This window comes from Pogonomyrmex barbatus, unplaced genomic scaffold, assembly GCF_055798465.1.
Source record: "Pogonomyrmex barbatus isolate J1 unplaced genomic scaffold, ASM5579846v1 scaffold2, whole genome shotgun sequence".
Taxonomy (NCBI): Eukaryota; Metazoa; Arthropoda; class Insecta; order Hymenoptera; family Formicidae; genus Pogonomyrmex; species Pogonomyrmex barbatus.
In genome coordinates, this window is record NW_028297116.1 from 14,025,934 (window position 1) to 14,046,668 (window position 20,735).

At 37.5% G+C, this 20,735-nt stretch overlaps 5 protein-coding genes and 1 long non-coding RNA gene across 8 annotated transcripts in view; 4 read left to right on the plus strand and 2 right to left on the minus strand.

Moving 5' to 3' along the window:
• LOC105428713 (uncharacterized) overlaps nucleotides 1–5,853 on the plus strand; it is a 6,895-nt gene extending 1,042 nt beyond the window's left edge. Inside the window, exons 1-10 of the mRNA XM_089077030.1 lie at nucleotides 1–560; nucleotides 1,053–1,357; nucleotides 1,505–1,674; nucleotides 2,082–2,184; nucleotides 3,017–3,306; nucleotides 3,434–3,681; nucleotides 3,873–4,224; nucleotides 4,482–4,682; nucleotides 4,772–5,035; nucleotides 5,282–5,853. The exon at nucleotides 1–560 is cut by the window's left edge and continues 1,042 nt beyond it. Coding sequence (XP_088933156.1) covers nucleotides 262–560; nucleotides 1,053–1,357; nucleotides 1,505–1,674; nucleotides 2,082–2,184; nucleotides 3,017–3,306; nucleotides 3,434–3,681; nucleotides 3,873–4,224; nucleotides 4,482–4,682; nucleotides 4,772–5,035; nucleotides 5,282–5,599 — 2,550 coding nt within the window. The 5' untranslated portion in view covers nucleotides 1–261 and the 3' untranslated portion in view covers nucleotides 5,600–5,853. The remainder of the gene's footprint in view (nucleotides 561–1,052; nucleotides 1,358–1,504; nucleotides 1,675–2,081; nucleotides 2,185–3,016; nucleotides 3,307–3,433; nucleotides 3,682–3,872; nucleotides 4,225–4,481; nucleotides 4,683–4,771; nucleotides 5,036–5,281) is intronic.
• Nucleotides 3,295–3,942, minus strand: LOC148936687 (uncharacterized). The gene is made up of 2 exons (XR_016139312.1): nucleotides 3,835–3,942; nucleotides 3,295–3,652 (listed from the first exon to the last, which is right to left on the minus strand). It is a non-coding gene; the product is annotated as an uncharacterized LOC148936687 (long non-coding RNA).
• An 863-nt stretch (nucleotides 5,854–6,716) lies between the features above and the next one.
• Nucleotides 6,717–8,825, plus strand: LOC105428715 (pyruvate dehydrogenase E1 component subunit alpha, mitochondrial). Its single transcript, XM_089077023.1, has 6 exons — nucleotides 6,717–6,855; nucleotides 7,001–7,174; nucleotides 7,337–7,555; nucleotides 7,647–7,895; nucleotides 8,082–8,327; nucleotides 8,536–8,825. Exons 1-6 carry the CDS (start codon nucleotides 6,742–6,744, stop codon nucleotides 8,683–8,685), a joined length of 1,152 nt encoding a protein of 383 aa, XP_088933149.1. The 5' UTR covers nucleotides 6,717–6,741; the 3' UTR covers nucleotides 8,686–8,825.
• A 190-nt stretch (nucleotides 8,826–9,015) lies between these two features.
• Nucleotides 9,016–13,992, plus strand: LOC105428716 (uncharacterized). 2 transcript variants are annotated; one of them, XM_011641164.3, is made up of 6 exons: nucleotides 9,016–9,584; nucleotides 9,749–9,867; nucleotides 10,509–10,621; nucleotides 10,760–12,189; nucleotides 12,473–12,865; nucleotides 12,950–13,992. In XM_011641164.3, exons 3-6 carry the CDS (start codon nucleotides 10,585–10,587, stop codon nucleotides 13,478–13,480), a joined length of 2,391 nt encoding a protein of 796 aa, XP_011639466.2. In that variant the 5' UTR covers nucleotides 9,016–9,584; nucleotides 9,749–9,867; nucleotides 10,509–10,584; the 3' UTR covers nucleotides 13,481–13,992. The 2 variants fall into 2 exon arrangements, with proteins under 2 accessions (XP_011639466.2, XP_088933145.1); XM_089077019.1 differs by lacking the exon at nucleotides 9,749–9,867.
• Nucleotides 13,993–14,096: 104 nt separating this feature from the next.
• On the minus strand, nucleotides 14,097–17,164 carry Gbeta5 (guanine nucleotide-binding protein subunit beta-5). Of its 2 annotated transcripts, none has more exons than XM_089077025.1 (6): nucleotides 16,521–17,164; nucleotides 15,912–16,099; nucleotides 15,697–15,833; nucleotides 15,510–15,628; nucleotides 15,072–15,429; nucleotides 14,097–14,924 (listed from the first exon to the last, which is right to left on the minus strand). In XM_089077025.1, the coding sequence occupies exons 2-6, from the start codon at nucleotides 16,015–16,017 to the stop codon at nucleotides 14,595–14,597; spliced, it is 1,050 nt and encodes a 349-aa protein (XP_088933151.1). In that variant the 5' UTR covers nucleotides 16,018–16,099; nucleotides 16,521–17,164; the 3' UTR covers nucleotides 14,097–14,594. The 2 variants fall into 2 exon arrangements, with proteins under 2 accessions (XP_088933151.1, XP_088933150.1); XM_089077024.1 differs by having other exon boundaries at nucleotides 15,912–16,057; nucleotides 16,521–17,162.
• Nucleotides 17,165–17,553: 389 nt separating this feature from the next.
• blw (ATP synthase subunit alpha blw, mitochondrial) lies at nucleotides 17,554–20,710 on the plus strand. The gene is made up of 8 exons (XM_011641158.3): nucleotides 17,554–17,754; nucleotides 18,155–18,268; nucleotides 18,473–18,822; nucleotides 18,933–19,289; nucleotides 19,437–19,818; nucleotides 19,909–20,053; nucleotides 20,126–20,243; nucleotides 20,338–20,710. Exons 1-8 carry the CDS (start codon nucleotides 17,689–17,691, stop codon nucleotides 20,450–20,452), a joined length of 1,647 nt encoding a protein of 548 aa, XP_011639460.2. The 5' UTR covers nucleotides 17,554–17,688; the 3' UTR covers nucleotides 20,453–20,710.
• Nucleotides 20,711–20,735: the final 25 nt, after the last annotated feature.

Genomic DNA, 20,735 nt, shown 5'->3' on the forward strand with positions numbered 1-20,735 from the left:
ACCGGAGGAAAGATACGCATCCGCGCAAACGAGCTTTCTGGTGCACAATTAAGTCGCTTGAGTTCTCGCGTGCCGCATATTGTAGATGCGCTTCAATTTCTATCTCGACTATCTCTTGATTGACACGCTATAATCGTGCTTCCTTCCTGCATGCTTCTCCATTTCATTTCCGCTGTTAAGCCTTTTTATTCGCCTTCGTATTCGACGATGTTGAAGCGTTCGTTATTCCTTGCTGTGCGATAATTACGATCCCTGAGAGTAATGTCGACTAGCGATTCATCGGATGTGTCAGTAGAACCGGGCAAGTCCCTCGATAATGTCGAATTGGTTGATACTGAGATACGTAAAACTAGCATATTCACGCTCTATGCAAAAATATTTCGGCTTCTTCTTACGACGCAAATACCGAATTTTAGTCTTCTTAGCGACGAGCTACGTAACAGAGAGCTCGAAAAACTGATATTACCAAGCAATGAAGAATGGCGTCACCGAGTTTATCACAGTCTCGTCGAGTTACAAAGAGAAAAGGACGCTGCTGAAATCGCTGCTGAAGATAAAAGGTAGGAAGAAACGTTATGTGTGCTTGTTGTAATGTATTATACATGTATGTTACGTACGTAATTATCAAAGATAAATGTTTCATATTCTTGTGAAAATTCAAATTCTGAAATATATGTATGTATATATATATATATATATATATATATATATATATATATATATATATATAGATACGACCAAGTACATACATACGAAACACACGAGATAGCTTTAGAGCTAAAGATATGAAATACGGATACGACGATATCTGAGGATAGATATACTACACATTAGGCTAATATATTATATTTGTCGTACGACAAATTCCTTGAAGGTATTGATCGATTATGCAATAGTAAAGCTTTCAGATCTTGAAAAATTTTCTACCTTGTAATCACAATCGATCACGTTCAAAGATTTTGTCGTACGACGAAATGGGATAAGTATTAGCCTTAGATTTAACTCTTTAAATCACAAGAGGACCGTGCGTAGAACGAAAACTTTTGTTTGAGGATGGAGGATTCTAAACGATGTACGATGCCTCATAAAAGTTTGCAAGATTGGGAATGGCGTCCCCGAGAAAAGGGACATCTTCCGAAAGGTAGAAGAGACAAAAATCAAGACATCGTCGATTCATCTTTAAATGCTATATCGGGAACTGGCGGCTCGATGACCGAAGCTCGCGTGGAGCCAGGATGGCGTATCAACGATATCCTCTTGGCAGCCAAAGTTCTCCAAAATACAGAACCCTCGCCAAATTATGCTAACGAAGCCGAGATGAGACGCGTCTTTGGTTTAGTATACGACGTTCTGAGATGTGAGATACAATTCCCGGAGCACATACAATATAAATCTTTTTCGTCTTTTTTCTACTTTCTACGGGCTAAAGCATTCGTCTTTCTCCAACATATTTTCCTTAATAATAATAACGATTATGTATAATAATTTGTTGCAAACTTTACAGACAAAAATATTCTGAATCGTGCTCTCGTAAACGGTGGATTTTGGTATCGAAATAATGCTCTAAAATCACGAGAAAGAGTAGTTTGGTTGTTGCTGTACGATATGCAGGGAAGAAAGTTTGCACGCCGACGAGATGGGAGCGCACTCGAGATGCGAGAGAAAATATTCGAGGTTTAGTGTAATCACGATGGCTTGCTTTTTATTCCATTTTCTTCGAATTTCTTTAATTCTTTGTATTCTCACTTATTGATTTTGATATTATTTGCGACAACGCGACTTTCGATATACGCAGCTTGTGAAAAAGTCGGTTATTCAGTTTTGATTATACCGCAAATGCTTCTTCTTAATCTTTCTTCTTAATCGTTAAATTAATTAGTCAACATTAATTTCTATTCGCTTCAAATCGCGAGTGGTCATTGTAAAATAACTTTATGACTAATTTTTTACCAACAAATTTAGGGAAAAAAATTTTAAATAGATAAGAGGCTGGTTACAATTGTGCGATAGTATTCTTGACTAGTATTATTTTCTTGACTAGTATTATTTTCTTGACTAGTATTATTTTCATATTGTTTCAGACTGTCGAATTAAAAGACATCGAAGATGCTCTTTTGAAAGCAAAGACGCATTTGGCGGCGAGCATCTCGCGTCTTCGTATCGCCGGTTCAGCACTCAACCTTGGTTACTTCTAGTTTTTAGTTGCAATTTACATGAAAATCTTTTCTTAATTGAATAGAATAGAAACGTGATTCTTCGCAAAATATCCATAGGCTACTATTCATAGTCGGTTCTTATATTTAAGATCGTTGCAAGTTGTATTTTCAGTCGACTGTACATAGCACTTTTTTATTGAAATAGAAAGTTTGCACTTGATGATGTTCATAACAAATTTAAAATAAATATAATAATGGTATGTTATATATCCATAACATACCATTTGTTTTCCTATTCTTCTTTTGCTTTGATTATCATGACAATTTTGCTATAGCGAAAGTTAAAAGATCTTAAATACATAATGATTAACTATGAATATCAGTCATTTGTGTCAATTATTGATATTTTCTATTGCGCATCTTTTCTCTTTCCTCTTGTCATTATCTTTCTCCTCTTATTATCATCATCATCATCACCATCATCATCATCATCATCATCATCATCATCATCATCATCATCATCATCATCATCAGCAGCAGCAGCAGCAGCAGCAGCAGCAGCAGCAGCATCAGCATCAGCATCATCATCATCATCATCATCATAATCGTCGTCATCATCATCATCATCATCATCATAATCGTTGTCATCGTCATCATCATCATCATCATCATCATCATCATCACCACCATCATCATCATCATCATCATCATCATCATCATCATCATCATCATCATTATCATAATCGTCGTCATCGTCATCATCACCATCATCATCTTTATTATTATCATTGTCATTATATAAAAATTTGTGCGCGTGTATAATATATATTTATACACATATGTACGTATGTCATGTCCAGACGAGCTTCTTCCGACACATCTGCGTATCGCGGAAGGGATAAATTGGGCTGATAAAGGAGCGATTGCTTCCGGATGGATCAACACTATGAGAATATCCAGTAAAAACGAATTCGTAAGAAACATGTCAAAGTTAAAATTCGAACTCTGCGACGATATCGATGCCGCGGAACTCGGCGAGAATGATTATATCTTTGATCCAGTTTGCCCAAAGATGATTAATTTGCATGATAGAGCGCGAGAGAAACTCGCCGTGTCCGATTTGGTTCGAGATCATCGATTTGTCTTTTTGGTAAATATGTATAATTTCTGCTTACGCACTTGTTGTTGAAATATATAAGACGCAAATATAAGACTATTATTGTCGAAATATATGTCGATGAGCGAATGATGGAAGAACAAGAGTGGACTTGTATTAGGAGAGATCGTTGTGTCTTGGAGCGGCTGCGTTAGCGCAGGCGATACGCGTAGCGCGTCTCTGCGGCCCCGTGATTCTCACGCACTCGATCGCCCCTCGTCACACGGGGTATTTGGCGGGTTTACTGGCCGACATCGAGGATGCCGGGAGACTTCTAGCTTTCGACGCTGGGAATCGTCGTTGCGAGTACGAAGCCTACCTCACGACTTTAGGCGTCACTCTGCAGCAATGTAGAATTTTTTCAGAAAAGTAACTAAGTGACTAAGTGACTCGGTTGCTTCATGGATTTCTTGCAATTATTATCAATCTCTACTTGTTGTACTATTTTATTATTACTATTATCACTCTTATTTTATCACTGCTTTATCATTATTATTATTGCTCCTATCGATATTACCCTACCCTTTTTGGAAATGTTACTCTTCTTTACTCTTCATTAGGTATACCTCGGCACCGTCGTCCGTCGAATTGGAAAGAGCGACTGTCGTTCTAGCAACTCCTCCGTGCAGCTACACCGGCATCCGAGACGTTGTTGACCTCGCTGTTGCTCGTGGTGGTGACACCAATTTGTTAGAATCATTAACCAGCGATACAGCTGGTGGGATCAAACAGTCCCGCGCTCTTCTGGCTGAGCAATTTTCCACGCTCAAGTACGCGCTAACCAGGCCAAATATACAATTTTTAATATACGAGGTTCATACGATCTTGCCGTCCGAAACTATGGAAATGATTCGACAGGTTGTCGAATATGCCAATCAATTGGCAACGGAAAAGTACATTCGCGAGCACCCCGTGAGTGAGATTTTGTATTATTTGAAATGTTCGATTCGATACCAATCCCAAGTTACCAATCCAAGTTACTTGTAAATAATAAAATTATTTACGATGAATAGTCGCCTATGTCTGAAAAATTGCCATTGATCGTTTATCGTTTATGCTCGATCGATCAAGTTGGCGATGATTTGCTAAAAGTTTCTTTACATATCATCATTTCTTCGCTTCCTCTCCTATCAGGATCCGTTTGATCCGTATACTTTGTCGTTTTGCAGCCAAAGAGAAAGACTTTATCCAAGGAGACTAGCGGAAAGTTTTCCAAGACGATCAAAACTGGTACAAACTGTAAACAAGAACAATCCCAGAAACATTGGGAAGACCAGTCGCCACACCAGACGCAACATGAACAAATGTTTTTGTACAAACAGGAGGACGAGGAAGAGAATGACAAGTTGTTGGACGCGACTGATGTTGTTGTAAGATTATCTATATTTTCATCATTCATGTGCATTTTGTATTTATCGCCTATTATCTAATGATATTAGTAAAATTACTCGGGAGTTAGATTCCCAATAGCGATTTATTCGAAATGGGGACTCTCGATGAAATTTATGGCGAGGATAACGAATGTATGTTAGATCCTGGTTGTTTCATTGCCATAATCAAACGAAAGGAAATGATGCAATTCGATTCGCTTTTCATGATTAAAGTGGCAGAATCAAAAGGGTTATTTGGCGATCCCGACAAAGAACGAAATCCAAAGCAGAGGATTCAAGTACTGCAGACAGCACGTCAAACATCGAGGATGAAAAGTTTTAAACGAGTCAAAGTATGTCGCTGTATTTAAATATTTAAATATCTAAGTTATACCTTGTTTCCCTAGTAGTATCAATAGCGGCATAATACAATACAGATGTATACGATATAGATACGATTATTTTATCCGATTTCGATCGATATATCGAGATTTATTAACAATTTTCTGTCTCATTAACTAGCGTCCTTCATCTCGAGACCACCACGTTTGCTCACCTCTCGAATAGCCATGGTCTGATTTATATTTTTTAATGAACAGGTCGAGATAGATCGCGTAGCAGCGCCTACGCATGCTTGGATATTGCGAGCCACGAGTAAGCGTCAGTTATGTCCTCGTCACAGTCGACGCATCGTTCAAGATGAAAAGTTGCTATCGATGCGAATACATGAAACGCGAAAACGAGATATACGTCGATGGTGGCGAGACACAATCACGTTTCTAGTTGATCCGGCAAGACATCGGAATGTTCGGAAACATTCCGTTCATCAATTTCGTGCGATGCGTTCGGATCCGTTGACGCAAAGATCACTATATCCTTCTCACTTAAAGAAGATAGCGTTGTTGTCGAAGCGATAGCTTTCGATCTGTCCACGGCAGAGTGATCTAATAGTCGACTTTATTTAGAGAATTCCATGTAATCGTAAAATTATATTCTTAACACCCTTATAATTGCCAATTGTTCTTTAACGGAATCGGCGTATCCGTTAAAAGAGAGGATTGTAGCATCTTACTGATAACTTTATCTATAAAAAGAAATTTATGAGAGTGCAAGCGCGTGTGTTTAGCCTTAAAAAAAAAAAAAAAAAAAAAAAACAACAAAAAAATAAAAAGTCTGTAGTTCTACTCTTAAATCATATGCAATTGACTGGAATGCTGTTAGTACGAAAGCAAAAATACAATGCCATTGATATTGAGCAAAAATACAACGCCATTGATATTGAGTATATTCCTGGAAACTATATTCCATAGGAGAGAGGAAAAATAAAAATATGCACGATCCCAAGTCCTGTGGAATATACTCAATATCAATGGCGTCATATTTTTGCTTTCATCCTTAATAGTATCCTTAAAATTTGTCTCATTGAATTTACAAAATAAAGATGTTCTCGTGGAAATTACAAATTTTCTTGAAGGTTCTGTAGATGACACAGCGCACATATTTGTCTCGCATTCCTGTATTAGATACATATGTACAACTATGATATGCGATATCGATATTAAACTTGACCAAAATTCAATTTCAATTCTATTTTTATCTGTATAAAACATATGTAATATATATGTGTATAAAATATCCGTAGATTATGTTTTTATGATAAACTCAAAAGATGCAGTTATTGCGATTGCGCTTCAATGTGCAAACATTCGAATGCTGAAAGCAAGTCTCGAATACTCCGCTCCGATACTCCGATCCCGATATGACGATTGTCATTTTAATTGAATCGAAATGGCAATACAAATCAGATTTGCATAAATTTAATTAATCATCTTGGAGAAGAAATGGAAAAGCATTTTCATCTTTTTCAAATGCAATAAATTCTCTTCTCTTGCAACGTAAGCTTTTATTCGCGTTAATAATTAATAAGCGCCAAGAAATTGGAAAATAAAATAAGAAGAGTGTGCAATTTGATTTTGATAAATGTTCGTTTGCGTAAAGGAAATCAACATCGAAGCTTTTAATTGAGAAAGATTGAAGTCGAGCGTCGGTTACGTGAAGCATGTATTCGATATGGACAAAGTCAGTATTATCGTTTTGCCGCCGTAATGGCATAACGCGATACAGCTTGTTGTCACATTATCGCAACGTTACCAAAGAAGCTGTCGTAGAATCGGTATCTAAAAAAAAGTATAATTTTTTCATTCTACTTCTAAATTTTCTTACTTTTAATTTCTCTGCCTACTCCTTCTTTTCTCTACCTATCTATCTATTCATTTCTTTATCTCTATGCCTTTCTAATTTAAATGCCTCTTTCCCAGAAATATGATTTATATCGACTTGATAAAGGGCCATCTGAAAAGTCGAATTTAAATGTGAAAGATGCTACGTACGCATTGAAGACAATGAACTGCATACGTCGGATGGAGAACAGAGCTGCAGAATTGTACAGACAACGACTCATCAATGGCTTCTTACACTTATATGTTGGCCAGGTAGACGAGAAGAATCTAAATAATAAACCGATATACGTGCAAGCGTGATATCTCTGTGTGTGTGTGTGTGTGTGTGTGTGTGTGTGTGTGTGTGTGTAGCAAATGAAAGATGCGTGATATACGTGTAAATGAAACACGCACAATGCTTACGATGTGCTCTAGGAAGCTATAGCCGTAGGTCTTAGAATGGGTCTTGCTGAACGAGACACTATTATCACGGGATATAGATGCCATGCTTTCGCTCTCGTATTTGATAATCCGGTTCGTTCGGTTCTCGCGGAAGTCATGGGTCGCAAGACCGGTCCAGCCAAGGGTAAGGGTGGCTCGATGCACATGTACGGTCCGCGACTTTACGGTGGTGATGCTATCGTCGGCGGACAGGTAAATGCGCTCTCACTGTAATTCCTTTTGACTCGAGATGTGACAAATCTCATCGAATCCATTAATAGGTAGAGTTTCTTTTCACGATTAGGTACCTGTCGGCACTGGTATAGCTTTCGCCCATAAATACAACGGCACAGGTGCCGTGTCTTTCACGCTATACGGCGACGGTGCAGCGTCGCAAGGTCAAATTTACGAAGCGTGGAATATGGCGAAACTCTGGAATCTACCGGTGGTCTACATCTGCGAAAATAATAGATACGGTATGGGCACGGCCGTGCATCGACATTCCGCCAACACTCGGCTTTATACACGCGGGGACCTCATACCAGGGATAAAGGTATGTACATACATCATATACTCCCGCGCATATATATAAAACGCTATATTTTATTCCTTTATTAACGTTATATATCCCCGTTATATCTGCATCTGTAATATATGCGTGACATGTACCGAATGCTTATTAGGATTTTTTATAAAACGTATGCATATGCTTCGCAAAAATCCCGTAAAAATTCCGCAGGTCGATGGGATGAAAATTGTGGACGTACGAGAAGCCGTGCGTTTTAGCAGAGATTATGCACTCAGAAACGGACCAATTATAATAGAGATGGTAACTTATCGTTACTTTGGGCATAGTATGAGCGATCCCGGTTATTCGTATCGTACTAGGCAAGAAATTAAAACTGTGCAAACCGAGCAAGATCCGATTATGTTATTTAGCAAACTCATCGTCGAGAAAGGTCTTATGACCGAAGAAGACGTTAAGGTACAATTTTTAAATAAAACATATTTTCAGACTCCGAGTGCGCGTTCTTTTAGATTCATTTTTCAATTTTTCAATTTTGGCACTAAAGATAAATTATAAAAACTAAAGATGAAAGTTATGCTTAAAATTGGAATTTACATTGAGTGATATTACGTTAATTACGATAATGCAAAAGAACGCGAAATAATAATGTCTGTCACATGGCCAGAATATACAGAAGTCAGTCTACAAACAAGTCGATGAGGAAGTGGAGCAAGCCAAGGCCGATGAATGGCCAGAAATATCGGAAATTTCGACTGATGTTTATGTGAAACCATTAGAGAAGATTCGCGGTAAAGTTCCTTGGGAATTATACTGAAAGGCGATGTAAAATTGTGCAATTTCCCACTTGAATTAATTATTCTCTATGTGATCTTTTACACTCATAAAATTTAAATTATTTGCACTTGACATTGTGTTTGTAATATAACAACAATAAAGATATATATTATATACTCATATACTCTTAATCTTGTGTAACTTTTATATATATATATATATACTCTATATATACTCTATCGCATCTCATAGCACCTCTAAATTCGAGGTGTTTTTCTTTCTTCTTTTTTTTTTTTCTTTCAATTAAATAGAATAAGAAACAAAACATGTTCGGCAGTGCTGAAAATTGAATTTAATGTTACAAACACATGGTTCGACCCAAGATGTCCAAGTTATCCCATTTTTCCATTTGTTCGCGTCGCGACAAAAGCGCAGTCAATTTCAGAATCTTAAAATTTGATGATTAGATGATTTGACGATGGTTCAGCAAGGTTTATGAAATTCAACGAGCATGTACACAGAGAGTAATAGTGTAGAATAGGATGGATTCGCCATTTCTCTTTCGTCGACAGGAACGATCAATTAAGACTGATGATCATTCTAAATGACACGAACGGGAGAGCACGAACGGTGAAATGACAGGATAGATGGACGCGGGCTCGATGAATGAGTCAGATCGTAAAAGATTATAGGAGAAGCGCGGCGGAGTCTCGCGGGGGAGAGCGAGACGAGGCTGCACGAACGTCTCTGCGGGAGTCGCCTTACGTCGCCTTACACACTCGCACGTGTCACGTCGCGCTAATTGAATTCTAACGAGACGACAGTCATTCGACGATACATGGACGATATCCAATCGATTCAACAAGTCTATTCCATCTATTTGATTCGCGCGATTGTTGACAGTTTCAGTGGGAATCAGAACTTGGAATCTCGAACTTGGCAAGTACCGTTCCTGTTTTTTTTTTCCTTTTCGCAAATCTCTTTTCCAAATATACAGCTATCACAATCTCGCGATTCTATCTTGCCGCCCGCGAAAATGTCCAATTTCATTTCGATTTAGCTACGTCAAAAGAGATTTAAATTTAATTAGAAAAAAAATTCAGAAATTAGACGATACGGTATCCTTGCTACGAGGAACGAAGCGAATGGATCGAAGGGGCGGTGCCTGAGAGGGCGAGTTTCTGCATCACGTGGATACAGAAAGGACGAGGAGTGATTTAAGGTAAACGAATGGTCAATCATGAATGTTAATGGAACTCAACGAGCGACGACAAACTTCGACCGCGTCATCGGATCGAAAATATTTCAAGAATTTCTCGCTCGAATGAAACAATGATAACTCGATCGAAGTAACTTGAATCGAAATAACTTGGACGATTAGTACGAGATGAAAAGACAAAGCTGATTTATTCATCATATCGCACGGCAATCAATCTCGTCTTCTATTTCCAATGTAAAAGATATTCATCTTTGCTGTTGCTTTCGTTTGCTGCGTTATATTCTCAGATTCTCTTGCTATTCAATTTGTGATGACCAAGTATTGCAATAATTATACATTATGCATTGTGAAAAATTATTCTATTTTTATCTATCTATATCTATCTATATATATCTATTTTTATTAAATACGCACATGCGCGTTAAACTACTAAATATAATAATTAAGTAATTAAATAGATGTAACGGGAGAAATAGTTCATATATAAAAATAACAAAGAATAAAAATTTAACGAAGATAAAACGTTATCTGTAGCGGCTATATCTCGCGGTACATCCTGTAGGAACTAGAATATAAGGATATATCACCACACACTAATGTTAAGCGTTACCACTGCTTTGAATCTTGTTAATGGAAAATTTCAGACTCGCCCAAATCGTTACGGTTATTTCTTAAAGGCAAACTGTTGACGGGAGTTCCAACACAGTTATATAGAACAATATGGAAATGGACACGAATATCAACGATGTATTGCGAGGTATGTATAAATAGAAGCAAAACTGTAAACGCACTGTTTGTACAATTATTACCTTGCCTCCTCCTATCTCTACTCACCCTCACGCGCACCGGTGCATCCCTGCATCTCTGCTCGCCATAAAATCCTATCTGTTGACAGAAGTGATAACATTTCTCGAATGCCTTCGCGACGCGCAACTTCCGCTTGTGCTTGAAAACTTGCGAGAGAAGCTGTTGATACGTTCGAAAAACACTCTGAGCGTCAAGACAACGATGACGACGACGACGACGACGACGACGACGACTCCAGCATCATCTGTGGAACCTTACTTGGATATGAAATCCGGTCCAAGAAGCCTATTGCTGACAAAGAGCGGAATCGATTCCGAGGAATACGTAGGAATGGAAGAATCACAAAAAAAGCAAACTCATCAAGATTACTATGAAACTTTCGAAAACGACTGCCAAATCGCGGCCACGCCGGACGCGAATGAATTCCACGAATCGAGCGATGATCAGAACGAGAGTCAAAAATTGATGGAAATTTATAAAAATTTATCAGCGATGCAAATCAGAAGCAAATGCTACAAATGCGGCCCGCTCTACAGGAAGGAAGGAAAAAAGTTATTTCTGTCGGAAAACCGTGCCTGTTGGATCGCATTAGTCGGATCGCATTTACTCATTTATCGAAGCGAACGGCACAATCGACCGTATGCGATCTACTCGATTCGGGATTACATGGCCCGTCCGGCGCCAAATATGATTCCCCGTGACCGACAAAAAAGCGAATCGGCTTTCGAGATGTACAGCCCTGGAAGTGAAACGTTGCAGTTTATCGCGAGGACGCCCAAGGATATGGAGCAGTGGATAGCCAAGGTATGCGAGGTCGGGTGTTGCGACGAGAGCGAAAGGAACAAAGTGGAAGCTTGCAAGAAAAAAAGGCGGGCGATCGCCGAATCCCCGACGGTAGACGATCGTAAAGGCGACGAGACAATGAGGCTGGACGGGCATCGAAACGCGATCAAGCCAAGTGTCGTTGATAAATCAACGGCCAAAGCGGAATCGGTAAATAGCACAAACAAGGAAATCGAGCGAAAAGACGCAAGAGGAAACGCACCACCGCTACCAGCTCGAATACCGCGACGACTACCCTCTTTACCTCTCGATGATCCTCTCGCGGTGTCCTCTTACAAAACGACTGTCGAGGATGACGATGACGACGATGACATTTACCACAGAATCGAAGACTTAAAAAATGAAATGCGTTATCAAAATATGGTATTGTCAAGGAAGCACATGCATGCACAACAGGTCGATGCTAAAGACAAGAGATATGACGAAGCTACCGCCTACGATGACGTTCACGTGCCAAACCAAAGGAACGAAAGAAACGAAGAAAGAGAGAATAAGGGGCAGGTAGAGGAGAAAGATTCCCGCAATGCGGAGCCGCTTCAAGAAACATACGATGACATCATTACACTTTCACGAACCGATTCTACGAACGTCGAACTAGAACGCAACCGGAACAAAGATGCATCTATTGTCGATGGTGAGAAAAAGGAAACGGAGGAGCTTTACGACGATGTCGAAGTAAGTCTTTAGCAATCTTAAATTTTAATATAGTTCATTACAATTGATGGGTGCTTTACATGGTGCTTTGTAAAATATACTCGTCACTTACGACGAGACAGACTTTTGTAACGCCTTTCTTTTTCCTCTGTTAAGTTACTCTGTTTATTCCGTCGAACGATCACTCAATTAATTTACTATCACGAGAACACGGATATAGCGAAAATAATGATCGCGGAAAGATAAAAAATAATTGTATTTCGAACATTCGAATAACTTTTCCTTTGTCTCTGTTTCGATATAGAATTTGGTTCCAAACAGGAGATTCGACAAAGATCGTATAAAGAATCAGAATGAAGTATCGAGCAAGCATCAAAAGAAATCCTTTCTAAACAGGGTCTTGAGTAGAAAGGAATCATCCAGCAAATCAGACAAGAGATATAAGAATAACATATCAATGAACCCATCATCTTCGATTACGAAAGAAAGGACTTACGACGACATGTCCGATTTGACGCTGAATCAAGAATTCTTAGCGGACAAGGAGGAGGAATTGTCGGAATATAATTGTGTCCCTCCACCCAGACCAATTTGCAAAGTGGTAAAATCGCCCATCGTAAATCAAAATTCCGACGAAATTGAAGAATTTTATGATGATGTTAGCGTCTACCAAGAAGAATGTAATAAAAGTCATCAGGTAAAGTGATACATTCATCCTTTAAACGATAACTGCTTAATAATGTAAATTGCAATTTAATTAGCACTCTTTCTTCCACGACAGCAAACCCTCTCTTTTTCGACAGACGTTGATCGGGATTCATGTGCGAAAACGAAAGAAACCGCACACAACGTGAGGTATAATGTAGAATCGATGCCCGATAATGATTCTACTCGAGAGGAGATCGAGCATTACCAGTCGCCAAAAAGCGACTTATATATTCCAGAGACCGAACAATTATACGACGATATAGCATTGTGGGCAGATTTTACGACACGACAAAGAAGCATTATCGGAAAGAGAGAAGATGAGGATGTAAAATCGGTTGCTTCCGACAAGAAGACTTGGAATCGATTTACCGTCAACAGAAAGTCACGAGTCACGAACGACTTTAATGGTTCCATTGATATAAACAGACGAGCCGGTAACGAGGGCGAAGAAATCGAAGATTCACCTGAGAATAATGGAGTGATCAAAAGGAATACTTTTCAAAAATTGATTAGCAGAATGGAAAATTCTCTCGCCAAAGTTTCTACGAAAAATCCGTCTTCGCTCTCGATCGGCAAATCAAATGCACCAAGTAACAACTCGTGAAGTTGACCTATCAGCTTTTGAATAAATTATTGACTTTTGCATTCAGAATGAGCATCTTAGCCAAACACCGCTACGTTTTGCTATTTCCGAAAAAAAAGTGATTGTTATTGTTACGGTACTGTTTCATACATTGCTTATCGCTGATTTTTAGCGTCAAAATAGATCACATGATCAAAAATGATCATTCAAATTTCATTATTCTGCATCAACTTTGATCGCACGATCTATATTGACGCTAAAAATAAACAATTAGCGATGCAGAAAAGGTATCTTTTAGAAATCGCAATTATTCCCTAGCGTTAGGCACCTGTGTGCAAGAGCCATCGACTGTTTTTTTAATCGCATCTATTTGTCTCTTTCTAATTTTTCTTTTTTTCTCCGATATATTTAGATATATATTTACTTTAAACAAAAATTTAAGTAAAAATGGAACATAATGCAACTAAAAAATACAAATCTATTGCTATATGCACAGCAAATTTATTTAATACCTTTTATAATATATACAATTACATATACAATTAAGAAAAACAGACGTATACAAAAAAAAATAGTAAATTAATTTTTACATAAAATACACACGCGAGAGATATATTAAATAAAGTTGTTTACATGATTTCGATTTATGAAATTTTATTATTTGTGGCATACATATTGTGGCTTTGCTAAGAATTATATATATATTCACTAAAATTTTTTTCTGTAAATTAGGACCAGCCTAATATACATATATACATATACATATATATATATATTTGTGTGTGTGTGTGTGTGTGTGTGTGTGTGTGTGTGTGTGTGTGTGTGTGTGTGTGTGCACGCGCGCGCGTGTGTGTATATGTATATATGCAACTTCTTTAATATTATATCACATTACCATAGTTATTTTAAATATTACGGATTACATTTGCATGATAAAGCATGCTTGCTATTGAACACACAACAATTTAATGCATCGTATTTATCTGATATTATGAAAACATGAATATAATGTACAAAAAGTATTCAAGAAGATGAGAATTTCTAAATATAAATAGAGTAAAATAATAAATATTAATGTGCTGCCTAATAAGAGTATCTGAACATGTTTAAAACAGTAATCGCAATAATCGCGAAGCTAAGCCCAAACTCGTAAAGTCGCGTCCCAGCTTCCAGTCGACAGAGCAGTACCGTCCGGGGAAATTCTTAGACATGAAACTCGGTTTTCATGCCCATATAACAGTGCCACTCGTTGACATTTCAAGGTATCCCACACATTCACCGTGTAGTCATTGTATCCGGCAAAGAGCAAGCGGCCACTTATACTGAGATCAACCGCATTTGCTCCAAATATTATACTTTCTTTTGCATATACCGCAACTTCTCTATCAGCGCGCAGATCGAATAATCGACAAGTAGCATCATCCGAACCTGTGGCTACTGCATCACCACCTGGATGAAATCTCACCTGTGTGTATACCACAAATGTAACATTACCAACTTTTAGAGGAATACAAAATAAATAAAGAAATATAAAATTCGTATATAATAATTTCAATTACCAATATTATAACACGACATGTGAAAAATAATGTATAAATTAGATATTACATACTGAATTAACATCAGATTGATGTCCTTCAAAGCTTTGCACGCACTGACCACTGCGCATATCCCAAATCAAGACTAATTTGTCACAACCACCCGACACAAATGTATTCCCGGTTTCACTTGGCGCTAGATCAATAGACATGACATCGCTGGAGTGTCCTTGAAAACTCTGTAATAATTGCCCACTCTCTACATCCCACAAACCACACGTGCTGTCTCCACTGCCTGTTAAAATTTGCTGATCACTATTAGGAAATGCGCAGCATGACATATATGACGTATGTGTACCAACAGTCTTCTTATGAGCCGAAACATCATCTTCTAGACTCAATGGATATACTGTAACTTTATTATCCAGACCTCTAAAACAATATAATCCATAAATATTTCATCACACGAATCTAACATCCTTACTTCTACAATAAATTTTTTTATAATATACCCGCATGCAACTAAAGTGCCGCTAGGGCCATAAGCACATGCCATCACCCATCTAGTTGGCATACTAACAGCATGTTCCTTATTCGTTGTAAATGCATCCCATATAATCATTCTTCCATCCTAAAAATAAATTAATATATATCATTTTAATAATTTATGCAATATATAAATTATTATAAACAACTTACCTGTGATGAAGAAACAATATGACGTTTATCTGGAGACCAATCGGAACATAAAACTTTGGCTTGATGTCCTTTTAAAATACGTCTAGGTTTTACATTTATACAATTAATCATCTCAAGCCTGTCTGCTACACTAGCAACTAAAACAACATACAAAAGATAAAAAACATGTGTATAATCATTGGATAAAATTATAACTGAATTATGCATTCATTTACGTGTGATATCATTTAATTTTTGTCGTTCATCTTCCAAGCGTATCTTTAAGCATTCGGCTTCCTTTGCCAGCTTCTCTATATGTTCCAACTCAGTAGCAGAGTCCATATTGTCTCACTTGCTGCAGACACTGGACAACTCTTTAATACTATATATAGAGAAATTTCACGAATGAATAATCCTCCATATGCTAAAATTATATATATGCAGAGTTGTGCACATACACATACACATACACCACACACACACACACACACACACACACACACACACACACACACACACACACACACACACACACACACACACACACACACACACACACACACACACACACACCACACACCACACACACCACACCACACCACACACCATATATATATATATATATATAAAGTCTAATACAAAATACATACATATATATATATATATATAAAGTCTAATACAAAATACATACATATATATATATATATATAAAGTCTAATACAAAATACATACATATATATATATATATATATATATATATATATATATATGCATCTTTATGACAATTCCTTCATTCTCATGAATGATTCATTTGTCAATCACAGCAATAGGCAGTTGATTGTTACCCGATTAGAATCGCGAGTGTAACTCGCTAAATTCGGGATCTCATTTTCGCATGAGCGAGATAGAAACGGAAAATCATGAAATTTTAACAGATGTCGACATTTCTTCACATCGCATCGAGTCGACGCTGTCCCCCGCTGAAATATAATTCTCACTCGTGTCCTCTCTTTCTCTTGTTGTGCGTTTATTTTTTAAGGGAAAAACTATCCTATCACAGGCGGCAACGAAGATAATCGATATGACGAATTGACGCGAGACGAAACAACCAAGCGCTCGTGCGCTGGCACCAGTGCAATGACGCCAGTCGCCAGACGCTAATGACGCTTCTCGCACTCGTCGTCGCGCTACGCCCAACTTTCGGCCTGACATATACCACTGTCAACCCACATATGACATCACAGTCATTCGCCGTACATCCGCGTAACCATGAAAAATATTAAATATTTTCATATCTCATTACAACTTCACATATTACAACTACATTTTATGATGCAATTTTAAGAAGATAACAAAACTTTCAATACTCCGATACATATTCCATAAATTCGACGATATAAGATGTACTAAACTATATTTGAACATTCGTAAATACAATTCATAAATACAAATGAAGAAAATATTTTCGCTTTGGTACTTTCTTGTCAGAAAATCGTAAATTTACATTCATCTTCAATCTCTTGCTCGCGTTAATTTTTCACATCATATACACATTTTTCATGTATCATATGGATAATAGTTCTTCCACTCGCGTATATATCCAAATTTCCCGCTTCACACTGCGAACGCTTATCGCGCAGAAGCCAACAGGAAGTTCATTCTTATTGTCAACCATGTTAAGCGACTCGAGCAAGAATTAACTTTGAGATGCACACAAAAAATAGTACTTTCCATTTTTACGATGCGTAAGGCTTAAATTCAGATTACCGACCTGCGAATCGGAACATTCGATTAGTGTATCAAACGCGAAATTACGAACAGTCACGAAGGTGAATCGATGTCTGTCGATTTTCTGCGCATGACGGAATTCATTCTTGCGAAGGGTGGACAGAGGAGAAGGGGGATAGGCAAGAATCGACGAGTACGGAGGACGGTTCTTTGATTCGTGATACGTCCCTACCTCGACCCTCGATCTGTTTCACGTCATTTTATTTGTAGCCCGGTCGCTGAAAAATGGCACTTCTATCCTTGCGTTTGGCCTCATCCTTGGCCAGGCATCTGCCAAATACCACAGCCCAGGTAAATAGAAGGAATTCTTTTCGTTAAACGCATATACATTCGGCCATCGAGCCTGGCACGCCTGGCGGAACGTGTCGATATTTTCCACTTTGCCGAAGTCTACATTTCTTTTTATCCTACTTGTCGCTTTTAATCGCCAAAATCGAAGAGAAGAGCTAAAGCGAATGTTCTCATTTATAAATCGATTAATGTTCATACGATATTGAAATGTGATGTAGTGCGTTATGTAAAGTGTGTTAGAGCATCAAGTTATGTAATAACAATTTCGGCGGAATGATCATGTGTGTACACACACACACCATATACATATATATATATATAATATATATATATATATATAATATATATATATATATATATATATATATACACATCATACATACATATTTTCATACTTTAGATCAACTGGCCTGCAACTGCTATAGCCTCTCGCAAATATCATGTCTCTTGCAGCCGTCGCTCGGCAGAAATTTCTGCCATTTTGGAAGAACGCATTCTTGGACAAGCACCTAAGGTAAACCAACCTGATCCAAAGATAGCGATATTGATATTTGAGTCATTTGATATTACGACATACATTTTGAAACGTTTTATTTTTATTAATTTTGCATATATATTTTTATATATTTATGCAAAAGATTACTTTGAATATATATTTTTATATTACGCAAAAGATTACTTTAAAAACAAATGTTCCAAAATAGAATTTATATTTTAGGCCAATCTCGAAGAGACAGGCAGGGTACTCAGCATTGGAGATGGTATCGCACGTGTGTATGGGTTGAAAAACATTCAAGCTGATGAGATGGTAGAATTTAGCTCAGGTTTGAAGGGTATGGCATTAAATTTGGAACCTGATAATGTGGGTGTTGTCGTATTTGGTAATGACAGACACATCAAGGAGGGTGATATCGTCAAACGTACTGGTGCCATTGTTGATGTTCCTGTTGGCGAAGACCTGTTAGGTCGTGTTGTTGATGCCTTGGGTAATCCTATTGATGGCAAGGGACCTTTGAACAGCAAATTAAGATTCCGTATCGGAACAAAAGCTCCAGGTATTATCCCCAGGTAATTATATCTATTATTTATATGTGATTTTTTTTTTGAAAAATGCACTATAAATGACTTGAATGTACATTCAATACACACAATATTACATAATCTTTTTTGAACAATAGAGTGTCAGTCAGAGAACCTATGCAAACTGGAATTAAAGCTGTTGATTCTTTGGTGCCCATTGGTCGTGGTCAGCGTGAATTGATTATTGGCGACAGGCAAACTGGAAAAACTGCTCTTGCTATTGATACAATCATCAATCAAAAACGTTTCAATGATGGTGGAGAAGAGAAGAAAAAATTATACTGCATTTATGTTGCTATTGGTCAGAAAAGATCTACTGTTGCGCAAATTGTAAAGCGTTTGACAGATAGCGGTGCTATCAATTATACTATTATTGTATCTGCCACTGCCTCCGATGCTGCTCCCCTTCAATATTTGGCTCCGTACTCCGGATGCGCCATGGGAGAATTCTTCAGGTACATATTTAAGACAATCATATTTTATATTAGCTATTTTTTTTTTATCTACATTAATATGTAGATAAAATGTATCATCTAAAATTAGTATATGTCGATATATCAAATTTATTGTTGCAAATTCACATAGGTTTTATTATTTTCCAGAGATAATGGAAAACACGCTTTAATTATTTATGATGACTTGTCTAAGCAAGCCGTTGCCTATCGACAAATGTCCTTGCTGCTTAGAAGACCACCAGGTCGTGAGGCTTATCCTGGCGATGTATTTTATCTCCATTCTCGTCTACTCGAAAGAGCTGCGAAAATGAATGAAAATTTGGGTGGTGGATCATTGACCGCTTTGCCTGTTATTGAAACGCAAGCTGGTGATGTGTCTGCTTATATCCCTACCAATGTCATTTCTATTACTGACGGTCAAATCTTTTTGGAAACCGAATTGTTCTACAAAGGTATCCGACCTGCTATCAATGTAGGTTTATCTGTATCACGGGTGGGATCTGCTGCTCAAACCAAAGCTATGAAGCAGGTATCACGAATACTCGATATACTTGATGAATAAGTGCTGTTAATGAATGTTTTTGTATATGTTACAAAAGATTTACTTAATACTATATAGGTTGCCGGCTCTATGAAATTGGAATTGGCTCAATATCGTGAAGTAGCTGCTTTCGCTCAGTTCGGTTCAGATTTGGATGCCGCGACACAACAATTGCTAAACCGTGGCGTTAGATTAACAGAACTTCTAAAACAGGGACAATATGGTAAAATTTTTTATTTAAACTTTTTATCGAGAAATAATTATGAATGATTCACATCTAACATTTTTTTTTCAGTACCTATGGCTATTGAGGAGCAGGTGGCAGTTATATATTGTGGTGTACGTGGTTATCTTGACAAGATGGATCCTACAAAAATTACTAGTTTTGAAAAAGAATTCCTTGCACATATTAGGTATGTGTTAAATATGATTTTTATAACACATGCACGCATGCACACACAATATAAAATTAATGCATGTTTTAATATATATGGTATTTATTGGTAGGTCTACTCAACAAGATCTTCTTGCTACCATTGCAAAAGAAAATGTAATTAGTGAAGCATCAGACGCAAAATTGAAGAAAGTAGTTACCGATTTCCTCTCATCCTTCGCAGCATAGAGCGCAATCATCGAATGTCGTTCTAATGCAAGTCAATATAGATAATCGAGAAGACCAAATGTTCTTAAACATTTCTGCTGCTGATGTGTGTTAATGTACCGATATTACACATTGTTATACACAAATGTTATAATATAATTATATATAATATCTGTACATTAAAAATATTGTTGCAGCAATTACACACGCCTGCAAACTAGCTATCTACGATACGTAGATGCGAAAAATCAATCTTTAATAAAAATAAAAATACTCCAATGTTTTATGAAATACATTTTTCTCC

What these genes read in the sequence shown, in the direction of transcription:
- blw (XM_011641158.3), top strand. Translation starts at nt 17,689, where the DNA reads ATGGCACTTCTATCCTTGCGTTTGGCCTCATCCTTGGCCAGGCATCTG. An exon ending in TTCTTGGACAAGCACCTAAG is followed by an intron (nt 18,269 to 18,472) that starts GTAAACCAACCT and finishes TTTATATTTTAG; the next exon opens with GCCAATCTCGAAGAGACAGG. An exon ending in GAATTCCTTGCACATATTAG is followed by an intron (nt 20,244 to 20,337) that starts GTATGTGTTAAA and finishes ATTTATTGGTAG; the next exon opens with GTCTACTCAACAAGATCTTC.
- LOC105428715 (XM_089077023.1), top strand. Translation starts at nt 6,742, where the DNA reads ATGTATTCGATATGGACAAAGTCAGTATTATCGTTTTGCCGCCGTAAT. An exon ending in ATGCTATCGTCGGCGGACAG is followed by an intron (nt 7,556 to 7,646) that starts GTAAATGCGCTC and finishes TTTCACGATTAG; the next exon opens with GTACCTGTCGGCACTGGTAT. An exon ending in ACCTCATACCAGGGATAAAG is followed by an intron (nt 7,896 to 8,081) that starts GTATGTACATAC and finishes AAAATTCCGCAG; the next exon opens with GTCGATGGGATGAAAATTGT.
- Gbeta5 (XM_089077025.1), bottom strand. Translation starts at nt 16,017, where the DNA reads ATGGACTCTGCTACTGAGTTGGAACATATAGAGAAGCTGGCAAAGGAA. An exon ending in AAAATTAAATGATATCACAC is followed by an intron (nt 15,834 to 15,911) that starts GTAAATGAATGC and finishes ATGTTGTTTTAG; the next exon opens with TTGCTAGTGTAGCAGACAGG. An exon ending in ATATTGTTTCTTCATCACAG is followed by an intron (nt 15,629 to 15,696) that starts GTAAGTTGTTTA and finishes ATTTATTTTTAG; the next exon opens with GATGGAAGAATGATTATATG.
- LOC105428716 (XM_011641164.3), top strand. Translation starts at nt 10,585, where the DNA reads ATGGAAATGGACACGAATATCAACGATGTATTGCGAG. An exon ending in TATCAACGATGTATTGCGAG is followed by an intron (nt 10,622 to 10,759) that starts GTATGTATAAAT and finishes ATCTGTTGACAG; the next exon opens with AAGTGATAACATTTCTCGAA. An exon ending in AATGTAATAAAAGTCATCAG is followed by an intron (nt 12,866 to 12,949) that starts GTAAAGTGATAC and finishes CTTCCACGACAG; the next exon opens with CAAACCCTCTCTTTTTCGAC.